General features: G+C 41.8%; 2 protein-coding genes across 2 annotated transcripts in view; one reads left to right on the forward strand and one right to left on the reverse strand.

Moving 5' to 3' along the window:
• The first annotated feature begins 134 nt into the window (after positions 1–134).
• Positions 135–22,680, forward strand: ALDH6A1 (aldehyde dehydrogenase 6 family member A1). Its single transcript, XM_047739356.1, has 12 exons — positions 135–286; positions 8,254–8,310; positions 9,499–9,573; positions 9,751–9,912; positions 10,140–10,218; positions 10,638–10,940; positions 12,796–12,917; positions 14,886–15,075; positions 15,286–15,467; positions 17,115–17,294; positions 17,562–17,660; positions 20,491–22,680. Exons 1-12 carry the CDS (start codon positions 236–238, stop codon positions 20,593–20,595), a joined length of 1,605 nt encoding a protein of 534 aa, XP_047595312.1. The 5' UTR covers positions 135–235; the 3' UTR covers positions 20,596–22,680.
• The window catches only part of BBOF1 (basal body orientation factor 1), a 40,398-nt gene continuing 35,212 nt past the window's right edge, over positions 17,655–22,840 (reverse strand). Inside the window, exon 12 of the mRNA XM_047739357.1 lies at positions 17,655–17,795. Coding sequence (XP_047595313.1) covers positions 17,784–17,795 — 12 coding nt within the window. The 3' untranslated portion in view covers positions 17,655–17,783. The remainder of the gene's footprint in view (positions 17,796–22,840) is intronic.

Below are 22,840 nucleotides of genomic sequence, written 5' to 3' on the forward strand. Positions count from 1 at the left end.
GCTGAGGTGGGAGGGGGCTAGGGCTCCTCCACTTTTGACCAATCGCATATCTTTAAGACTGGGACTAAGGGGTGGAGTCAGGTGTTAGGGCGAGTGATTGGCTAGAGGAAATAGTCTTCTCCACCAATGAGGCAGTGCGGCAGAATTGCGGGGGCTAGGCCTGGCGGCGGTAGAGCTTCTGGGGGGTCACCCGCAGTAGGGGTACGTAGAGGAGAACAGGAGGCGGCTCAGCACCATGGCGGCGGCGGTGGTGGCAGCGGCGGCAATGCGGGCCCGGATCCTGCAGGCGAGTGAGGGTGGTACCGAGGGATCGCGAAGCTAGGAATTGCGTCCTTTCCATCCCCTCCGAGCCAAAAAACCCTTCTTAGCCGACCTTCCTGTTCCCACCAGACCCTTGCGGCCCGGTCCCACCCCTTTACTTATTATGCGCCCTCGTTAGGTGCTGGACTGTCATCCCTGGCCCGCTGCCCTTTTACTCTGGGAGGTTCTCCTTCTCTAGCTCTGGCCCACTCTGCTCCCCCAGCCCTCCTAGTCCTTGCAGTCAATCACCCTTGCTCTCACCCCTCGTGGTCCCCTCTCACCTCTGTGCCAGTCACCTCTCTCACACCAGAAATTCCCTTTCCTGGTCACCTTTGTTAGAGCTCTTTCTCCTGCCCAGAGCTACCAGATTGTTCCCTTCCCCCCACGCTACTTCACTGTCTAATCTATGGTGAAGGAAGGAAGCGCACGAGGGGGAGGGTCAGTGAATGAACTTTGAATCTCCTTCTAGAAAGCTTACACCAGGTTTTCCCCAAAAGCAGCTGTCTGCTGAGCTGTTTTCCCTAGCTGTGTCTCTGCATTTTCCACAGGCTGTAGACTGCCCCTTTTCTTGCCAAGACTTTCAGTTAGACTTTTTAGCAAAGTTTCAGGATTCACGTTGGTGGTAAATAAGGACACATAGTTATGCTACCAGTATGACCCAAGCACATGCCAGGGACTAAACGTCTCTTTTTTAAAAAATGATAGAACACGAGGTGAGCTAGATTAGTTAAGCATATGCCTTCAGCTCAAGTCATGGTCCCAGGGTTTTGGGATCGAGTCCTGCATCCCGCTCCTTGCTCAGCGGGGAGCCTGCTTCTCCTTCTAAATGCTGCTCCCCCTGCTTGTGCTCAGTCTCTCTCTCTCTCTCTCTCTCTCGCTCTCTGACAAATAAATAAAATCTTAAAAAAAATAAAAAACTGCTTCATATGTAGAAATAATTCTCTTTAAAAAAAAAAGAAAATGAGGTGATTAACATCTATTATTAACATCTATTATATCTATCTATTACAACAGGTAATAGAAAATAAACAGGAAGTGTCAATTCCAAGTTCCTAACCCAAAGTCAGCGCCTAGTGTAACAGCACACCCTCATCAATGGCCCATGGTGGGGATTGGGTCCCTTCTGAAGCTGGCCTAAGGAGAGGTGGTAGAGCTACAGGAGCTGCATGCCTGAGGCCTGTGGTTTCTAACTCTGTTCATAGCCCTTCCCCAGTTTTAACTGCCTAGCATGGAGTTAGAAGGTGCGATTTCCTGCGGGGAAACATTCTCCAACCTAAAAGAAACAACATTGCCCTTCTTGTTACAGCCATCCTGGAAACTTCTTCCTCTATATTGCTGGACCTTTAGATAATATTAGTACTTACCAGGTTGCAGTGAGTTCTACTGCAGAAACTTACATTTGTAAGATTCTTAGCAAAGTCAGCAAAGTTTCGTATTTAAATGCTATTTAATGGGACAGCATGGAGCATGGGCTGGAAGAGTTTGTCAGATAATCTGGCTATTTCTTGCTGTGATCCTAGTTTTATTTTTCTAGTATCTTTTTTTTAGTAATAGGGATACAAAGTTTCCACCCTGTGTTTTCCATTACCAACTTATCCTTGAAGTCCTTTACTAAAACTAACTTTTTTTCCTTTGCCTCCCCACCTTTAGTGAGTCACTGATCCTTAAGAAGTTATTTTGCCTTGAGATACCTGAGCAGCTCAGTCCATTAAGCATCCAGATCATTTTGGCTCAGAGTTGAGGGGTGGAAGCTCTGTGCTGGGGGTGGAGCCTGCTTAAGGTTCTCTCCCACTCCCCCACCTTCTCCCTATCTTAAAAAAAAAAAAAAAGTATTTTGTCCTTTAAATCAAGGAGAAGAGTCTTCCTTCCTATGTACTTTATAGTGGAAATAGACACTATTTTCTGATTCATTTGAAGAAACTTCTGAGTTGACCTGGAAAAGAACAGAAATAGTAATCCTTAGCCACAGAGGAGTAACTGTAACACCAAACTTTGATAAGGGGCGCCTGGGTGGCTCAGTCATTAAGCGTCTGCCTTCAGCTCAGGTCATGATCCCAGGATCAAGCCCTGTGCAAGCCCCACATGGGACTCAGCTGGAAGCCTGCTTTTCACTCTCCCACTCCCCCTGCTTGTGTTCCCTCTCTCACTGTTTCTGTCAAATAAATAAAATCTTTAAAAAAAAAAAAAAGAAAAGAAAAGAAACTTTGATAAAGAGTGGTCTAGATTCTGGCAGTCATGAATTTCACAGGATCATCAAAAGGATCTGTAAAGGAAAGAGTTCGTGTTTTCAGTAATTTTAAGTACATTTGGTCCTTGATGTTCAATGGCTAAACTTAAAACTTTTTCACTTTACGGTGGTGTGAAAGCAACACATAATTGTATTTGGAATTTTGAGTTTTTATGCCCCCCATCCCCCAGTGAAATGCAGTATGATACTCTTGAGGGACACTGGGCCTCAGCAGGGGTCACGGCTCTCCGTCAGCCACATGATCACAAGGTTAAACAACCGATACACTTATAACCATTCTGTACTCATACAACCATTCTGTTTTTCACTTTCAGAACTGTATTCAGCTGATTACATTAGCTCTTCAACACTTTATTATAAAATAGTCTTTGTGTTAGTTGGTTTTGCCCAACTTCAGGCTAATGTACGTGTCCTGAGCACATTTAAAGTAGGCTAGGCTAGGCGATGATGTTTGGTAGGTTAGCTATATTAAATATATTTGCAACTTATAGTGGGTTTATCACTCGCATTGAGAGATAAGAAAACCAGTCTTAAAGAGACACAGGACTGGCCTTCAGTGATTTGGTTTAAAGAGTACAGGGTTTACAATCATACTTGCATTCTTTCCAAGCTCCACCTTTTTTTTTTTTTTTTTAAGATTTATTTATTTCAGAGAGAGAAAAAGAGAGCATGATCAGGGGGAGGGGCGGAAGGAGAGAGAGAATCTCAAGCAAACTCCACACTGAGGTTGGAGACTGACGCAGAGCTCAATCTCACAACCGTGAGATCATGACCTGAGCTGAAACCAAGAGTAGATCGCTCACCCAAATGTGCCACCCAGGCGCCACCTAGCTCCACCACTTTCTATTTTTAAGAAAATTTGTGAAGACTGGAATTCATGAATATAATAAAGTCAGTTACCTGATAGTTAAGGTGATCCAGGTTCTCCCAAGTAGTAACTGATGGGGCTGAGATTTCAGGACTTGGTATCTCTTTTTGTGTCAAGTACTGTCCCTGGGCTTTGGGAAAAGGAGAGGTAAGTGCAACTCTCACTGAAGGCTCCTCTGTTATAATGAATGGTAAGTGCTAACTGTGGGAGTACACAGAGTACGGCAGGGCTGTAGGAAAACGATCCCAAACTCAACTTGTACATTTCAGGAAAAGATTCCAGAAGGAGTTTGCTTCAGGTTTGAGTTTTGCAAAACTAGCAGACCTTCAGCTAAAAGGAAAAGGGAGTGCCTGATAAAGGAGGAAAGAGTAAGAGAGGAAGAATTTTGGTGTGACTGACTGAAGGATAGTTTCTTTAGCAACAGTGCTAGTGAGTGTTTCTTGGGAAATGAAGATAGGAGATCCACCTTATCAAAAACTATATGCTAATGTTTTATTATGCCAGATGCAGTGCCTTTCATGCCCTCTTGATGTCAGGGAGACTGCGTGCAAATGAAAAAATACAATTAAGTGGCCCAAAATGCCCAAGTTGGCTGATCTGTACATTTCCCGCTCTGTAAGAGAGTAAACATGAAACATAATTAATAGCAAATGATTGCTTAGTGAATACTCATTCTTTCATTCTGCAAAAATATTACTGAATGCTTACTCGATTCCAGGAATGGGGCCAAGGGTAGAGAACACAGCCATCTAGTGATCTGAGAGGAGAGACACTTAATAATTAAACTATTATTCTACAATGTGGTATAAGAAATAGAGGAATTTAGGTGTTACATGAGCACTATAACCAGGTGCTTGGCCTAGATTTGAGATTTTCACTTAAAAGCTTCTGACTCTGCTCTTTCCCCCTCACTCTCAGAAGTTAACCTTGTTTTTCCAACTTCAGAGGCAACAGAAACCATCAGTTGAGAATTTCCTCAGCTTCTTACTAGCTAACATACGAAACTGACCTGCACTGATGCCCAAAGTGATGGCTACATAGGGAGCCAAAGAGTAGGAGTGAGCCAAGCAGATGGGATGAAACAATTGCAGACAGGAAGGGGCAGCACGTGCACAGGGAGAGAGAGCACAAAACGTGTTCCAGATGCCTACAGCATAGGCACAAGGAGGACGTGGCCAGCTATGAAACTAGATTAGTAAAGATGCTGTGTGAAGTCTTGTAAGCAGCATCAAGATTAGTTTTTAAGAACAGGAAAGCCATTGGAGCTCTTTAAACAAGGGAGTAATCTGCCCAGATTAGTGTTTTAGAAAACCCCTCTAGCCATGGGTTGGGAAACCAGATTAAGAGTGCACAAAAGTGGAGACTGTGGGGCGCCTGGGTGGCTCAGTGGGCTGGGCCTCTGCCTTCAGCTCAGATCATGATCTCAGGGTTCTGGGATCGAGCCCTGCATCGTGTTCTCTCTGCTCAGTGGAGAGCCTGCTTCCCTCTCTCTCTGCCTACCTCTACTTGTGATCTCTGTCAAATAAATAAATAAACTCTTAAAAAAAAATAAGAGTGGAGCCAGGAAATCTGTTAAGAAACAGTTATTGAAGTCCAGGAGAGAGACAACGATGATAGAGACTATGGTGATGGCAGGAGGGGTAGAGAAAAAGGGCTGGGTTCAAAGGACTACTAGGAGGGCAGATTGCCAGGATTTGTTTGATTCAGTGTGGAGAGAGGGAGGGAGGAGTTGGGGTGATGATGTTCAGGTTTTCTTTTGGGTAACTAGGTGAATAGTGGCCCCCTTCTCTGAAGGTGGGATATAGAAACAGGGCAGCTTAGTGAGAGAAAGATGAATTCAGCTTTTTCTTTTCTTTTCTTTCTTTTTTTTTTTTTTTTGGTTAAAGATTTATTTATTTATTTATTTGACAGACAGAGAATACAAGTAGGCAGAGAAGCAGGCAGAGAGAGAGGGGGAAGCAGGCTTCCTGCCGAACAGAGAGCCCGATGCGGGACTCGATCCCAGGACCCTGAGATCACGACCTGAGCCGAAGGCAGAGGCTCAACCCACTGAGCCACCCAGGTGCCCCAAGTTCAGCTTTTTCATTGTGCACCTAAGTAACATCCATGTTGAGGCGTGATGAGGACACTTAGGTGGGTATTACCTGAAGAAGAAGAGCTGGCTGAGAACTACAGATTTGGACGCCATCAGAATCTAGAGCCCCAAGCCACAGGAGTTGATAAAATCATCCAAGGAGAATGCCCAGAATGAGGAGACAAGAAGGCCTAGGACCAAGTCTTGAGGAATTTAATTAGTTAGTAGCCAGGTAGCAGAGGATGAGTCCGCAAAGAAGGCAGATAAGTGGCAGAAGAGATTTCAGGACATCCCTGAAGACGAGTGAAAAGGGCACAAAAAAGTCCATTACAGGAGGACCGGGAAGCACACGGGATGTAGGAAATCACTGGTGTTTAGTCATGAAGGCTGGAGTAGATTGAAGGGTTAGTGGGTAATGAGGAAATAAGGTCATTAGCAAAGAGAATCCTTGCTGTTGGATGGAGAGAGGTTTAAGTTTCAGGAAAGGATAATTGGAAGTGTCTGCGGTGGGCTTTAGAGCACAGGCAGAGATGGCCCGCAGTTGGAGGAGAGGAACCTTGTCAGTCAGTCCATAGGTAATAGTTGTGCACCTCTGTGCACAACACAGAAGTCGCTTAATCCTCATAGAGCTTGCTAGCTATCTGCTCCCTTCTTAGAGGAAGGGAGGAAAAAATGATAGGTATAAGTCAGTTTTGTAGATTGGCTAGTAAGAAGTTGACATTCTCATCTGTTGGTTTCTGTTCCCTCTGAAGGAGGAAGAACAAAGGTCAGCTCCTGAGCGAGAGAGGGGGGAAGCAGCAGGGTTGGAAGCTTTGAGAGAATAAGGTTTGAAATAGCAAGAAGTGAGATAAGCTTTTAAGTAGCCGGGAGTAAGAGCAAATAAGTGGCAGGGAGATAGAGAATGCAAGGAGATAAGAGAAGTTTCCAAACAACAAGGGGTGAGAGCAAAAAGTGTAAGAATAACACTGAATGAGCACCGACAACTTAGCTATTTTTCATTATCTGGACAGTCTTGATCACAGTAACTGTGAAGTAAGTGACTAAGACAGATGCAGTGCCTACCTTCGTGAAACTTAAGCCTTTTGGGCAACCGACAAGTACCCAGGCAATTAAAACACAGATAAACCTGATAGGGGAAGTACTGGCTGCTAACCTGGTCTGGGGTGGGGGCAGTCGGCCACCCAGTGGACCTTTCATTTGTTCTGTAGATACTTATTAAACACCTGCTAGGTACCAGGTACCATGTTGGTGTTGGGAATATGGCTATAAATAAGACATGGTGGACTCCAGAAGAGTGTTTCGTCTGAAATGGTTTTTGTGGGGAATGGGAGAGGAAGTAGATGAGGCATTTGGAAGAACTGTTTGCTGGCCCAAAGGACGTGCATCCTTTCCCCTGGATAGTACCGCAGGAACACAAATTCTTCCACTTCAGGTAGCCCTAAACCCTTTGGTTAACATGTCTATCTTCAGACGAAATAAAAGATTATTAGATTGCAGTTTTCCTTTATATCCCATTCCAAGTGTTTCAGTTTTCTCCCTTTGACTTGAATATTTCTTAAATCAACTTCTATAGCATATATACAAATGAGGAGTTATTTTATTGTAACTGGCTCCTCCCCCCTCCAACTGGATTATATCCTATTCAATGTACCTATACGTCACATTCTTTTCCTACATGTGGCATTTTTTTAAAACCGCTTTCTTAAAATAAAATCGACATAAACCATACATATTTAAAGTATACCATTTGATAAGTCTTATATTAATATACACCTGTGAAAGCATCATCACAATCAAGATAGGGGCCTATCCATCACCCCAAAAATATTTCCTCTTACCCCTTCTTCTGCATTTCCGCCATCATCCCCAGGCAGCCACTGACCAGCTTTCCAACACTATGTTTGCATTTTTTAGTTTTATATAAGTGGAATCGTACAGTGTACTGTTATGTCTGACTTCTTTCGCCCAGTATAATTGTTACAGTTATCCATGTTACTGCCTGTGTAATGGTTCCTTTTCCTTGCTGAGTACTATTCCAGTATATGGATATACCTCATTAGTTTCCCTGTTCCAACCAATGGCAGACATTTGGGTCGTTGCTGAGTTTGGGGCTATGACAAAGCTGCTATGAGCCTTTGTGTTCAGGTATTTATATGGTCTTATTATCCTGACATTTGACACTTGGTTATATACTATCTGACATTTGACACCTATTGTGTCAGATACCATTGAAGAGTTTTCATATTAACATTTGTGGTGACTACCATTTCCAGGCCAAAAATTAGGAAAATATGGCCTTAAAAAAAGTATTTTATATTATGATTTATATTATGGCTTCTTTTTTTCTCATAGTTTGCTGTACCTCATAGTCTGGTATCTTTTCTCTTCAAAGACTTTGTGACCCTGGGGCGCCTGGGTGGCTCAGTGGGTTAAAGCCTCTGCCTTCAGCTGGGGTCATGATCTCAGGGTCCTGGGATCGAGCCCCACATCGGGCTCTCTGCTCAGTAGGGAGCCTGCTTCTTCCTCTCTCTCTCTCTCTCTCTGCCTCCCTCTCTGCCTACTTGTAATTGCTGTCTGTCAAATAAGTAAATAAAATCTTTTTTTTTAAAAAAGGCTCTATGACCCTTAAGAGCAAACACCAAGTCCTTTTCCATATACCCACAGCAACTGGTGTAATGTTAAGTATATGGTAGCCATTTGCTACTATATATACAATAATTTTCTGCTCTCATTTATCAAAATAATCATTCTTTTACCCCACAGGTCTCTTCCAAAGTGAATTCCACTTGGTATCCAGCATCCTCCTTCTCTTCATCAGTGGTAAGTTTATTTGGCACTAAAGTTGGACTTCTGAGAAGCATTACGGTTTAATTTGGGGGTATTCCCATTTAACTTCTTAACATAATTGTGATCAGAATATATGTGAAATTTTCTATCTTTGTTTTCTTACCTAATGTTATGTTTATTATATGTCATAAACATTTTCAGTATTGCAAAGTGCTCTTTATAGTTATGATTTTAATGGCTGCATAATAGTCTATCAAATATATATAGCCAGAATTAACTAAAAATGTTCCCATCTAACACCTAGATTGATTCGGTTTTTCAATATTAAAAACCCAACATTTACTTATATAGTTTTTTCCTTCTTTTAGATTATTTCCCTTCTGAGGTAAGATTACTGTGTCAAAAAATACATTTTCATAGCTTCTAGAGGTTTTATAGATCCTGCCAGGTAGCTGTCCTCTTCACAATCTTTTAAAAATTGTTTTTAATTTGTAAATTGTAGTACCTAAAATTAATAAATAAGGATAGGTGCTCGAAGTCCTTCCTATTTAGAAATATATACTGTAAGTAACACTGTAGTCCATCAACCTTTTTGGTCCACAACCCCCTCTGAAAATGTAATATAAGCAAGCTACTTCTCAGAAGAACTACACACAAAAATATTTTTTTTTAAAGATTTTATTTATTTATTTATTTGACAGAGAGAGAGATCACAAGTAGGCAGAGAGGCAGGCAGAGAGAGAGGAAGGGAAGCAGGCTCCCTGCTGAGCAGCGAGCCCGATGCGGGACTCGATCCCAGGACCCTGGGATCATGACCTGAGCCGAAGGCAGCGGCTTAACCCACTGAGCCACCCAGGCGCCCACAAAAATATTTTTTTTAAAAATCTTTTGATCATAAAGGTCATACCTGCTCATGGTGGCCAACAAGTCATACTAGCTAATCTTTGTTAACACAGAAACTGCTACTTTTTTAGTAGAAGCCTCACAGTGACATCAGGTTCCACATTGTGCATTAGTAGGGAATTTTCCTTTCTCAGAGAGATCACAGTATTGAGATGCTCACCCACATGTTAATGAACACTACAGACAAGTATCTCTTTCCTGGTGGTAACATTTCTAGAGAACAGAAGGTTCACCTACCAACCCTGAATTCCTTCCTCTTTGTGAAAGGGAGAGAAGCAATGAACTAATACAAGGTTTTGTGGGGTTCTTATTTTCCAGCCAACTGTAAAGCTCTTCATTGATGGGAAATTTGTTGAATCCAAAAGTGACAAATGGATTGACATCCACAACCCAGTAAGCAAAGCTGCCTTGGGATTTAAGCTGGCTAGCCTAGAATTCCGGGAATATGGTGGGAAACGAGGGACCTGGGTGTCTGTCATATGAAATACATAGTGGCTGCTGCTGTGACTAGATGAAAAATGCAGAAGGCGGGGCAGGGGCAAAAGATGATGTATTGCTTTTTCCCATCAGGCCACCAATGAGGTCATTGGTCGGGTTCCTCAGGCTACCAAGACTGAAATGGATGCAGCTGTTGCTTCCTGCAAACGTGCTTTTCCTGCATGGGCAGACACATCAGTGTTAAGCCGCCAGCAGGTCCTACTCCGCTATCAACAGCTCATTAAAGAAAACTTGGTAAGAAATCAGAATGGTATCATTTTCCAAACTGTTGCCTAGGATACTTGTCACACCCACAGAAGGCCCTGTCAGCTGCCTTCCATAACTCTGCAATCCAGAAAGACACAGATCATGGCTTCCTCCCTGGTACTGCCTCACCCCCAGTTTTGTTCTTCCTTGGCTACCTAGGAACTACAGGGAAGAACATCCTTGCATTGGTTTCTATTTATATGTATTTTCTCTAGAAAGAAATTGCCAAGTTAATCACACTGGAACAAGGGAAGACCCTCGCTGATGCTGAAGGAGACGTATTCCGAGGCCTTCGTAAGCTGGGAGTCCCTCCTGGGGGAGTTCAGGAACTCTCTGGGAAGGAGCAAAGAAAGATGGGAGACAGAGATCTCAGAATGGGAGGTTACTTCTTCCTTTGTGTAGATTTTGCTATTCCATGATATCTTTTATAATACTTATGGAAAATGGCAATCCTTCCCAGGTACATAGGAGATCAGTTTCCTTCATTTATCTTACTTGATCTTCCAGCAGGTGAATGCATGTCACTCTCTTTTTTTCTCCCCCACTTTGGAGAATCTCATTTTGCACATCCCCTTCACGTGGAAGGGCCACTCAGTGTTTCTTCCCTGTGTCATCAGCCTGAGCCATTCTCTAGCCTTAGGGATGACTAGAGCATGACACAGCTAGGTAGTGCACAGTGGAGAGCTGGTGGCCTGACTGCTTCTCTGCTCCAGAGGTGGTCGAGCATGCCTGCAGTGTGACATCCCTCCTGCTGGGAGAGACCATGCCATCCATCACCAAAGATATGGACCTTTATTCCTACCGTCTGCCTCTGGGGGTATGTGCAGGCATCACTCCGTTCAACTTTCCCGCCATGATCCCCCTTTGGATGTTTCCCATGGCCATGGTGTGTGGAAATACCTTCCTATTGAAACCATCAGAGCGAGTTCCCGGAGCAAGCATGCTTCTTGCTAAGTTGCTCCAGGACTCTGGTGCCCCAGACGGAACACTGAACATCGTCCACGGACAACATGAAGGTAACTGCCCTTCTGTATATGGCACTTAATCTGGGTGCCAAAAAAATCAAGGTGTTGAGGGGTGAAGGTTGAGTGGTTTTAGGATGAGGAACTGAGGGAGGAAGGGATTTACTAAAAGTGAGCTCCATTTCAGAGGTAATGTTTATGGGTACATCTGTGTGCTCAGGTAAACTAACTGGAGAATAACGATGCTTCTTGTCCTACAGAATAGATTGAGACAAAGAAGTAGGGATTAGGGGAAGACACAGATAAGAGAGAAAGTTTTCTCTTCAGTACTGAGGGAGTTTATAGATCTCACAGAGACTAAAGACATTCTAATTCACGTAGTAATAGCGAACACTTAAAAAGCACTTCTAGCCTCTGCCTTCAGCTTGGGTCATGATCCTAGGGTACTGGGATCGAGCCCCGCATCAGACTCTCTGCTCAGCAGGGAGCCTGCTTCCTCCTCTCTCTCTCTCTGCCTGCTTCTCTGCCTACTTGTGACCTCTCTCTGTCAAATAAATAAAATATATTTTTTTAAAGATTTTATTTATTTATTTGAGAGAGAAAGAGAGAATGCACACAAGCAGAGGATAGGGCAGAGGGAGAGACAGGCTCCTTACTGAGCAGGAGCCTGATGCAGGACTAGATCCCAGGACCCTGAGATCATGACCTGAGCTGAAGGCAGATGCTTAAAGACTGAGCCACCCAGTCATCCCAATAAATAAAGTCTTTAAAAAAAAAAAAAAAAAAAAAAAAAAACAACCACTTCTGTTTCAGGCACTGTTTCTAGGGCCTTTCAAATATTATCTAATTTATTCTTTATAACAATCCTCCAAGGTAAGTAACGTTGTTTTTCCATTTTACAGATAAGAAAACCAAGGCATAATGAAATTAAGTAATTTGCCCAAAGTCACAAGGCTAGAAACTATCAAAGCCAGAATGTCAGTACCCAGAAAAGCTGACTTTTAAATACTACGTTATATTGCCATTCACGTGAGGGTACAAGAGTATTTGAGAGTCCCAGTATATAGGGGCAGTTAAGAAAATATCATATTCTTGATAAAAGGAAGAGTTGAGTACTAAAAGCCTGGTATTTTGGAGAACAGGAGTTGCAGCCTTCAGAATTAGAAGAAATAGCAAATGAGAAAAACAATGAAAGGGAAGAGGCAAAATAGAATTAGTAGTTTAAAAATTTAAGAGATGGAGGTGACTGGGTGGCTCAGTCAGTTAAGTGTCTTGACTATTGTTTTTTTTTTTTTTTAGATATATTTATTAGAGAGGGAGGGAGAGAGAGAGAGAGAGAGAGCAAGCATGAGGAGGAGGGGTAAGGGGAGTGGAAGAGAGAATCTCAAGCATACTCCATGCTAGTGCAGAGCCTGATGCTGGGCTTAATCTCACAACCCTGAGGCTGGGGGTTGAGAACCTCGAGTTGAGGACCTGCGCCAAAACCAAGAGTCAGAGGCTTAACCGACTATGTCACTGGCTTGCCCCCAGCCCCGCCCCCCAACTCTTGGTTTTGGCTCAGGTCATGATCGTGGGGTCCTGAGATAGAGTCCTGTACTGGGCTTCATGCTCATCAGGGAGTCTGCTTGGGGTTCTTCCCCCTCCCTCTCCCTCTTCTTTTACCCTCCTCCACCTGCTCATCCACATGCATGCACACATGCACAGACTCTCCCTCTCTCTCTCAAATAAAATAATCTCTTAAAAAAAAAAGAATTTAAGAGATGAAAAGAACTTCAATTTGGAAATCCAGGATAGAAAATAAAAGTATGGAAACTTCTCATTCATAGCAGTGGGAAAGGGGAAATTTGCCATGTTGAGAAGCCCATAGCCATTTGTTCCTTTGTGGTAATTATTTCTTTTCTTCTTAAAGCTGTAAACTTTATTTGTGATCATCCGGATATCAAAGCAATCAGCTTTGTGGGATCCAACCAGGCAGGAGAGTACATCTTCGAGAGAGGGTCAAGACATGGCAAGAGAGTTCAAGCCAATATGGTAACTTCCTATTCCTTTTCCCCCTAAATCTGTTATATGTATTAAAAAAAATTACCTACGAACAGCCCTTCAACAGAGGGGCTACTATGCCACTCTAATGCCAGTGTGTCTTTATTTCTATTTCATCCTGGATGTCTTCCCTCTAGCCATAAACCTTGCGATGAGTTTTATGCTAAGTCGCTTTAATTACCTTTTTATCTTATACACCTAATCGTGGTTAAAAAAAAAAAAAGGCATCTTTCTCCCTATGAATGTTATTCAGATTCTTTGGGCTTTTGCAGTAAAAGCTAGCTTCTGGTTCTGGTCCTGTATCTTTCTTCATACCATGTTTTTTTTTTTTTTTTTAAGGATTTTATTTATTTATTTGACAGAGAGAGATCACAAGTAGGCAGAGAGGCAGGCAGAGAGAGAGGGGGAAGCAGGCTCCCCGCTGAGCTGAGAGCCCGATGTGGGGCTCGATCCCAGGACCCTGGGATCATGACCTGAGCCGAAGGCAGAGGCTTTAACCCACTGAGCCACCCAGGCGCCCCTCTTCATACCATGTTTTGTAGCCCTTTATCCTTCGTTCCTCTCAAGGCATATCCTAACTACTATAATGTCAAAGATGTGCTTTTCCTAAGAGTCCGAGCTATTTAAGGTACTGGAAAGAGCCAAATATCCCTGTATGTGAGTGCAGTTTACCTGGTTGCATAGTTTTGCTGTTCTCTTACTGGCTCCTTGCCTAATACATAGTAATTCTTTGATACTGAATATAAAGTCCAGTGGCCACTTTCTCACCCTTTAGTTAGTGTTGCAGAAAGGATAGCCACCTACGCACAGGCTTAGAAACTGTTCTGATATGCCTGCTTACTTCTTTTTGTGGCTGAATGTCTTTTGGCCAATTTGACTTAAGTCCCTCCCACTGTACTCCATCGTATTTACTGGGTGTATTCTGTGTAACAGACATGGTATCTATCCATGCACTCCATTGTAGTTGTACAGTAGTCCCTCTTCATCGGTGGGGGATACCTTTCAAGACCCCAGTGGATCCCTGAAACTGCAGGTAGTACTAAACTCCATGTATGCTGTATTTTTGCCCATATATACATATGTATGATACACTTTATGAAATAGGCACAGTAAAAGAATAGTAACTAATAATAAAATAGAACAATTTTACCAAATCACTATAACAATATGACCTCTCTTTCAAAATATCTTATACTTAACTCACCCTTCTGATGACGACGATGTGAGATGATGAAATGCCTCCATTAGGACATGAAGTGAGGTGAATGATGTGGGCGTTAAGACATAGCTTTAGGAGGAACATCTGCTTCTGGGCCTCAGTTGACCTCAGGGGACTGAAACTGTGGAAAGTGAAACTAGGGACTACTGTATCTGGAAACCTATGTATGGAAATGGCCATGCTTTCCTACATAGTTGTGTATGATGAGGCTAGGTATCTAGAAGCAAGCCAGTTTGGGGAACCTCTTTCCAGAAATGGTGTATCAAGAGGTCCACCTAGTTTGCCTTTCAGCTAGACACTGACATTATTACTAGCAGCTCTTTATTTACATTGATGTTCATATAACTGGAAATCCCAGCAGACAATAAATTGTTTCCTACCTAACTTAGGAAAAAGAAAGGAGTTCTTGGTGCCCGGATGCAGTATTTAGCCTGTCAGTTTGACTGTGATTATGTGGCTGGAGTTTTTGTTTTATTTTGTTTTTTTTGGTAATGGTTTTGATCCAAATAAACACATACCACTTTATCAGCTAAGAAAGTAGGAAAAAAAAGTAACTTGGAGACTTTCTCTGTGCTACCACAACTTCAGCAGTATCAAAATAATAAATCTAGCCTCAAAGCAACAAGGTGTAAATTCTCCCTATTTTAAATTCTCATTTGAAATCTCAAGATTCTTTGCTTAATTTCTGGGCCTCATTATATTTCCCAAGGAAGATTCATGTACTTTCTGTATTTCCTTAGGGAGCCAAGAACCATGGGGTAGTCATGCCAGATGCCAATAAGGAAAATACCCTGAACCAGCTGGTTGGGGCAGCATTTGGAGCTGCCGGTCAGCGCTGCATGGCTCTTTCCACAGCGATCCTTGTGGGAGAAGCTAAGAGGTGGCTGCCCGAGCTGGTGGAACGTGCCAAAAACTTGAGAGTCAATGCGGGTAATCAGTTATCTGCCTAGCTCCTTTAGGCTTTGCATCTGTGGCACTAAGCACTTGGTTTTAGCATTGGCCTTGACCGATGGGAGTAATCACATCTACTCTTTAACCATTGCCTCTCTTTATACCGTACTTACCATTTGGATTCATCTTTAGTTAACAGTCATAATTTGTGATAATGAAGACCTTAAATGTTTTTGTGTTGGTTTACAGGAGACCAGCCTGGAGCTGATCTTGGCCCTCTGATCACCCCCCAGGCCAAAGAGCGAGTCTGTAATCTGATTGACAGTGGAACAAAGGAGGGAGCTTCTATCCTTCTTGACGGTCGAAAAATTAAAGTCAAGGGCTATGAAAATGGCAACTTTGTTGGACCAACCATCATCTCAAATGTCAAGGTGAACAACTCTGGATTATTTATCTCACAAACATGAGCACTAAAGTCACCTTAGAGGCAGTGGAACCCCGTCCTTCCAATTTATAAAGGAAGGCATTTAATTACTGAGACGTCAACCCTTGACAGGATTCCTCAGTTATTTTATCTAGAGGCTGAATGAGTCTCCTATCCTGACTCCCCACTTCCTTTCACTATGCCAGCGATTGGCAAACTTTCCGTAAAAGGCTAAATGTTAAGTCTTTTTGGTTTTGCAAGGATAGACAGTCTCTGTTACAACTACTCACTCTTGACATTTTAGTGCAAAAGCACAGTAACGGTGTGGCTGTGTTCCAATAAACCTTTATTTATGGACAATGGAATTTTAATTTCAAGTTAATTTTTCATGTCATGATTGATTTCTTTTGCAGCCATTTAAAAAATACAGAAGCCGGGGCGCCTGGGTGGCTCAGTGGGTTAAAGCCTCTGCCTTTGGCTCAGGTCATGGTCCCAGGGTCCTGGGATCAAGCCCCGCATCAAGCTCTCTGCTCAGCGGGGAGCCTGCTTCCCTTCCTCTCTCTCTGCCTCCCTCTCTGCCTACTTGTGATCTCTCTGTCAAGTAAATAAATAAATAAAATCTTTTTTAAAAAGTAAAAATAAAAAATACAGAAGCCATTCTTAGCTTGTAAGCTGTACAGAAACAAACAGCAAACCACATTCAGTCCATAGGCCGTATTTTGCCAATCCTATCTTATGTTTTTTACATATTTAACCCACTGAGCCACCCAGGCGCCCCTATTTTTTACATATTTAATGCGAGTTTTTTCTTCCCACTCCTCGTTATCTAGCTTATAGCTCTTGCAGTGTTTCCATCAATATAACCTCCACTCAGTATTTATTGAGTACCTTCTCTGTGCCGCCTCTTCACCAAAAAGATACGAAAGAAAAAGTATGACTCTCAGTTTTTATTTATTGAAACTCTGCAAGTCTCACAGCTAAAATTAATGACTAAATCTTTGGAAATTCCTATGTCCCCACTAATCCTATTATAATCCTGAATAATTAAGAGTTGAATGTAAGTGTAGTAGAAATCATGAAGTCTCTTGTCACAGAACCATAGGGGGAAAAATCCACTTATTAGCCACAAACACAGCTAACTGCAGCGGTGAAGGATGTTTTGAATGTTTAGTGTGACCTGATATCGAGTTATAATTGCACAGACTCATTTGGGAGGCAAAGGAGTGAATGAGAATGAATTATGTTACGGAAAACTTAGCACAGGTTTTCTTTAAACAGAAACACCTTCCAGTGGTGTTTCCAATATACATTTGATTTATAAAAAATGAATTTTCATGTAACTTTTCAGTAACATAACAATTGTATAAACAGGTTATACAGTTATAAAAGAGGAAATTAATGATGGGTCATGGGACCTAAAACTATGGTGCTTAAAAGACGGGAGTGAAATTGTTGTTAATGGGAGTTTCAGATCGTTTATATGATTGGCAGCTTGGAAGTTGGAACACAGCAAAGACGGACTTTTTTTTTTTAAAGGTGGTTTACAATGAAGAGAGGTTCCTAGCATGAAAGCTGTCCATGTAAGCAGTGGGTAATAACGTACCAGATAAACATCAAGTACTGACTTCTTTTCTGGATGTATAACTCTTGACAGCCAACAATGACCTGTTACAAAGAGGAGATTTTTGGTCCAGTTCTTGTAGTTCTGGAGGCAGACACTTTGGATGAAGCCATCAAGATAGTAAATGACAATCCGTATGGAAATGGAACTGCCATCTTCACTACCAATGGAGCCACTGCTCGGAAATATTCCCACCTGGTGGACGTTGGACAGGTTTGTGTACAGGATTTTTAGGAGATTCTTGTAGCCATATACTGTTTACAATCTAAGGGAGATGGTGAAGTGATTGGTCGCTGCCCCTCTGATTTCCCATAATGCCCCATTTCTTCCTCAGGAACCAAAGTTCGTGTGTGGGATGCAGGAGAGCGTAGAAGTTGGGGTATTTGGAATTGGTCTCTGTGATGTCAGGCATTTGTGCTTCTAGATGGAGAGTTCCTTTGTTTGAGTCCTTTTATTTGACATGGATTTGTTCTGCTTTAGGTGGGGGTGAATGTCCCTATTCCAGTGCCTTTGCCAATGTTCTCATTCACCGGCTCTCGATCTTCCTTCAGGGGAGACACCAATTTCTATGGCAAACAGGTAACTGTAAGAAAATGTTTTTTCCTCTAAGAAAGTTTCTTGAACATATTCAGGAACAAGGATTCTGCAGGGAAGGGCCTGCCAGTAGCTTTTGTGGGGTCATACGTTGTTCAGCAGGGCTTGTCAGGAAGTCCCCTAGAAAAGATTTAAAAGGTAACAAAATTTTGCCAAAGCTGCTCCTTCCTGAATAACTCAAGGCAGCAAAGTTTTGGAGCAAGAGCAAGAGGAAGTCTAAGCTGTTATGTGTATCCTTTCCTCCGCCTGAGATCCTCTCCTCCTGCCTCCCCTCTTTCATCTAACTCTTATTTATCTGTCTTGTCTAAGTTTAAAGCATGGACTCCTCCAGAAAATCACCTCTGACTCCACCCTCCCCTTCCTCAGTGCTGGGTTGGGTATGCCTTCATGTGTTCCCATTGCATTCTCCTGTATGTTACTCATTTACAAAAATTTTACTGAGCACCTTCTTTGTACCAAACCCTGTTCTAGGCACTAAACTACATCGCTGAACAAGGAAAATAAAGCAGATCTGGAACTGAATGGCCTGGTTTCGAACTCCAGCTCATCCAGTTACCAACTGTGTGACTTTGGGCAATACCCTGTGTCTCAAGTTTCTTATTTATAAAATGAGAATAACAATAGTACCTGTAATTCATAAGGTCAGGAAGATTAAATCATCACTATTACCACATCCTAAGGCAGAGGCACAGCAGGTTCACATAGTAGCAGAAATGGGCTGGGGCACAGAGAGTGAATGAGGACGACAGTGGTAAGGAGGGAAAGTCCTGTCAGGCTGTGTAAGCCACGATGAGAAGTCTTCATCCTACCGTAATTATTTACTTCTTAACTGCGGTACCTGGCAAATAGCAAGTGCTCAAATATGTGTCAAACAAATTGGCTAATGGAACTTCTTTGTAGCCCCAGAGTGATGCAGCCATTTCGGAACCTTCAGTAATTAAACCATGTTTCCTATACAGGTCTCTTTCATAGTTCAATAAAAGAAAGAACAGTGCGTGTCACGTAGCAGAATGTTAAAATGATGGTTTGGTTATTTATAGAGGCAGCTTATTCAGTTTGTGCATTAGTCACAGGTTTGGTAGAATTGGCTAGTTTGATACTATTAACAAAAATTTCTTTCGAGGGAAGCAGAGTAAAACTCTTTTTTTTCTCCCCTGTCTTGGTTTACTTTAAGTCATCCTGGTAAGTGAGGTTTCTTAAAGGAAAAGACTGACCCCATACACAGTTTGAAGTCTTAAATTCTTAGGAAATCAAACTGCTATTTTGCATCCTGGAAAAAAGACTTGAAAGTAGATTATAATCTCTCAAATTTTTAAAAATATATTAACATGGCCCAGATTTTGTCCAATAATTGTAAAAGAGTATTTTAATTAAGCTAGTGTTTTTTTTCCTAACAGCATCTTCTAGCTTGCTAGTATTTTTTTAAGACTTCATTTATTTAATTATTTGAGAGGCAGAGGGGAAGAGCAGAGGGGTAGAGAAAGCGACAAGCAGACTCTGCTCCAAGTGTAAAGCCCCATGAAGGGCCCCATGTAGGGCTCAATCTTACAATCCTGATATCATGACCTGAGCCAAAGCACATCAGATGCTTAACTGTCTGAGCTACACAGGTGCCTCTAGTTTGTTAGTATTTTTTGTGTCAGATCTGAACAGTCTATTCTTTTTTACTCAAGCCTATTCTTACAAAATAAACTATATATATAATCTTAAATATGCTGAATTTTTTAAAAAGATTTTATTATTTAGGGGCGCCTGGGTGGCTCAGTGGGTTAAGCCTCGGCCTTCGACTCAGGTCATGATCTCATTCAGGGTCTTGGGATCGAGCCCCGCATCAGGCTCTCTGCTCAGCGGGGAGCCTGCTTTCCCATCTCTCTCTGCCTGCCTCTCTGCCTACTTGTGATCTCTCTCTCTCTCTCTCTGTCAAATAAATAAAATCTTTAAAAAAAAAAAAAAAGATTTTATTATTTATTTGACCGAGACACAGCGAGAGAGGGAACACAAGCAGGGAGAGTGGGAGAGAGAGAAGAAGCAGGCTTCCCGCCGAGCAGGGAGCCTGATGTGGGGCTCCATCCCAGGACCTGGGATCATGACCTGAGCCAAAGGCAGATGCTTAACAACTGAGCCACCCAGGCACTCCAAATGTGCTGATTTTTTTTGATCCCCATTATAGGTGAATTAGAAGTGACTGTGTGTAATATCAGACATTTTACTTTAGATTTGTATGATATTATGGATTTTACTACATCAGTATAGAGCTATTTATCACTGACATTTGTCAGAAACAGCCTAATATGTATCTCATCCCTTCATGCCTTTTTCTTCTTCTCAGGCAGGAGAGCAAAACTAATAGCAATTACTTCTCTACAATGTTTGTAGATCCTTTCATTTTCCCCTCACAGTAATGCTGTGCTGGGCAATAGGTCACAGGCAAGGCCCAGAGTTACATGGCAGCCAATAAGGAGAGGCAGGATTTGAGCCATGACCCAAGACCTCAGAGCACATGATATTCAGCCGGAGGAACAGAATCTATATCAAGTATAAAAGATTACATTGTTCGGTTTTTCCATTTAGATCCTCTTGAGTAGTTTCAACATGAGAGCTAAGGTTTGACTATTTACTATGTGGGAGGTATTATGCTAAATGTTTTAAATTATCTTGTGAACAATAGGTTGGATTTTGGTTGCACTAATTCCTCAAGTGGGAACGTGAGTAGCTCTTCATACCACTGCCTTCAAAAGTTGATTGAAAGAGAAATATGAAACCCCCAGGAATATATGTTAACTCTTTTTTTTTTCCTCCCCTTTGTTCTCTTCAGGGCATCCAATTCTACACACAGCTAAAGACCATCACTTCTCAGTGGAAAGAAGAAGATGCTACTCTTTCCTCGCCTGCGGTAGTCATGCCTACCATGGGCCGTTAGAAACAAGTCTGTTCCTGAGTAATCTCCCTGTATTCTTGACCAACTTCATTTGCCAACTTTGCTCAAATCAGATCCCTAGGACTGGAATACCTGGTAACTAAAATCTTTCTCAAGACCATTAGCCCCTGTCAGGTTGCTCTAGGGAGATTCCTAGTATAACTCTGAAACCAGATTTTCACTTGCTTTTCTTCAGTTTTTGAGGTAACTGTTTTAACTGTGAAATGCTTAGATGGAATGAGAACTGAGACCTACTTTCTAGATGTTCTCCCCTTTTCTGATGACTCGAAGGGAAGATGAGTGTATATAAAGATCTTCTAATAACTAGAAGAGGACCTCTTGGATGGGGAAATAAGGCAGAAATAATTCACCCTTCAGTTGATCCTCAAACACAGCCCTATATAAATGGCAGTAGGGGAGACCCCTCTGCCAAGCTTTCTTGAGCCTCTCATTTATCCCACACTACACAGGACGTACTCTGTTTCTACTTATCCCACAGTTGTGACAACTGCTTTCTTTTCTGCTGAATGCCACTTTGTCCTAGTGACTCATGACCACTCATTCTATCATTGTCATTGTTCCTGCTTCTTAAAATCTCTTCTCAAGGATACCTCAGTATGCACTGGCACTGGATAAATCAACTTTTTGTTGGGTATACTAAGTGTTCAATTTTAGATTTGGCTTCAAGAGTCATTAATGTTTCAGCCATTAATTCAGATGCAAATCAAGTTTCTTTTTTAGAAAACTATTTCAAAAGTTTTTTAGGCCCAGAAATCAAGGAGTATTCTAGCCATCAAAGTGTGCAAGACTTTTGCCTTAAGTAAGTATAGCCAGATATTACTTGCCGATTTTTTTTTTTTAAGATTTTATTTATTTGACAGAGATCACAAGCAGGCAGAGAGAGAGGAGGAAGCAGGCTCCCTGCCGAGCACAGAGCCCGATGTGGGGCTCGATCCCAGGACCCCGGGATCATGACCCGAGCTGAAGACAGGGGTTTTAACCCACTGAGCCACCCAGGCGCCCCTACTTGCCGAATTTTTTATGTTGTTCTTTCTTCTTGCCTGCATTTCTCATTAGTGATCGTTTTTAATGAAAGAACTCTTAATGTAGAGTAATTGACTGGGGCCTAAGAAATTCCAAGGCTCTTCATGACATGAAATAGTAAAAACAGAAGTGCTTCGACGGATTCTTTTGCTACCATTAATTCAAGTGTCTTTATGCTTTTTGTTTCTTTTGATATAGCTAAACTTTAAGTCCGAACAAACAGATGAGCTAAAAAAACATAGATTCCCAGTTGAATCAATCTTTTCTGATACAGTTTTTAGCCAGTGAACTAGGGGAAGGCTCCTGACTCTGAGAAAATAATCTCTGGTCTCAGCCAGATGACATAGGTCATTTATTTTTCTGCTTCCTCATTAGTCACTTGGGTAATGTTAATCTGCCCTGTGGCAGTGATTTGGTGAATTAAGAACAGTAAAAACTTGGAAAACATTTGTGCACTCAGTGGATTTTAAGCTTATCACTACCACTACAGAATAGAATGTCAGAATCTTCATTTAAGGTGATTGGAACTTTAATAAAATACATTTATGACCCTTATGGGTCTTTTTTTTTTTTTTTTTTTTTGGATTTGCCTTCCTAAACATGAGTCAATAGAAATATCTAATTTGGTAATAGAATACCCCTTTTTATCTCTGCTTATCACAGCTGCAACTGATAGATATTTAATCCAATCCAACAACTGCAAACTGGGTTGAATGAAAGGTCATATTGTCTAAATTCCAAGTGGAATTAAATATAATCCCAGAGATTCCTAAGTTTTCCTTATATTTAAGGGAAATCACTTTTTTAAAATACTGACTCATCAGAATTATGTTGCTCTAATTGGAATCAACTCATTTGGCTAGCTATTTGCTACTTACAAGAGTTTCTTGTTACTTAGATGGAAAAAAATCTGCAGTTATATTCATGCTAGTAGCAACTTCAAAATTTAATATTTTCTTTTTGCTCTGATGTGGCCTCATTTGAAATTTCTGAGATCCTATGTTGTACTAATTGATTATAAATAACAAATTATAAATAAGCTCCCAAAAAGAAAACCTGGCTTTTTTTTATTTTTTAATAATGCCTTTCCTAATACTGCCTTTGTCCCTAGCTTGTAGAGACTCAGACTTCCCAGCTCTGTTCAAAGCCAAGAGTTAGGTGGTCATTATGTTTATTCTGACATAAAAGTTAGTACATACTTTGG

Source organism: Lutra lutra, chromosome 7 (genome assembly GCF_902655055.1).
Source record: "Lutra lutra chromosome 7, mLutLut1.2, whole genome shotgun sequence".
In the NCBI taxonomy this organism is placed as follows: domain Eukaryota; kingdom Metazoa; phylum Chordata; class Mammalia; order Carnivora; family Mustelidae; genus Lutra; species Lutra lutra.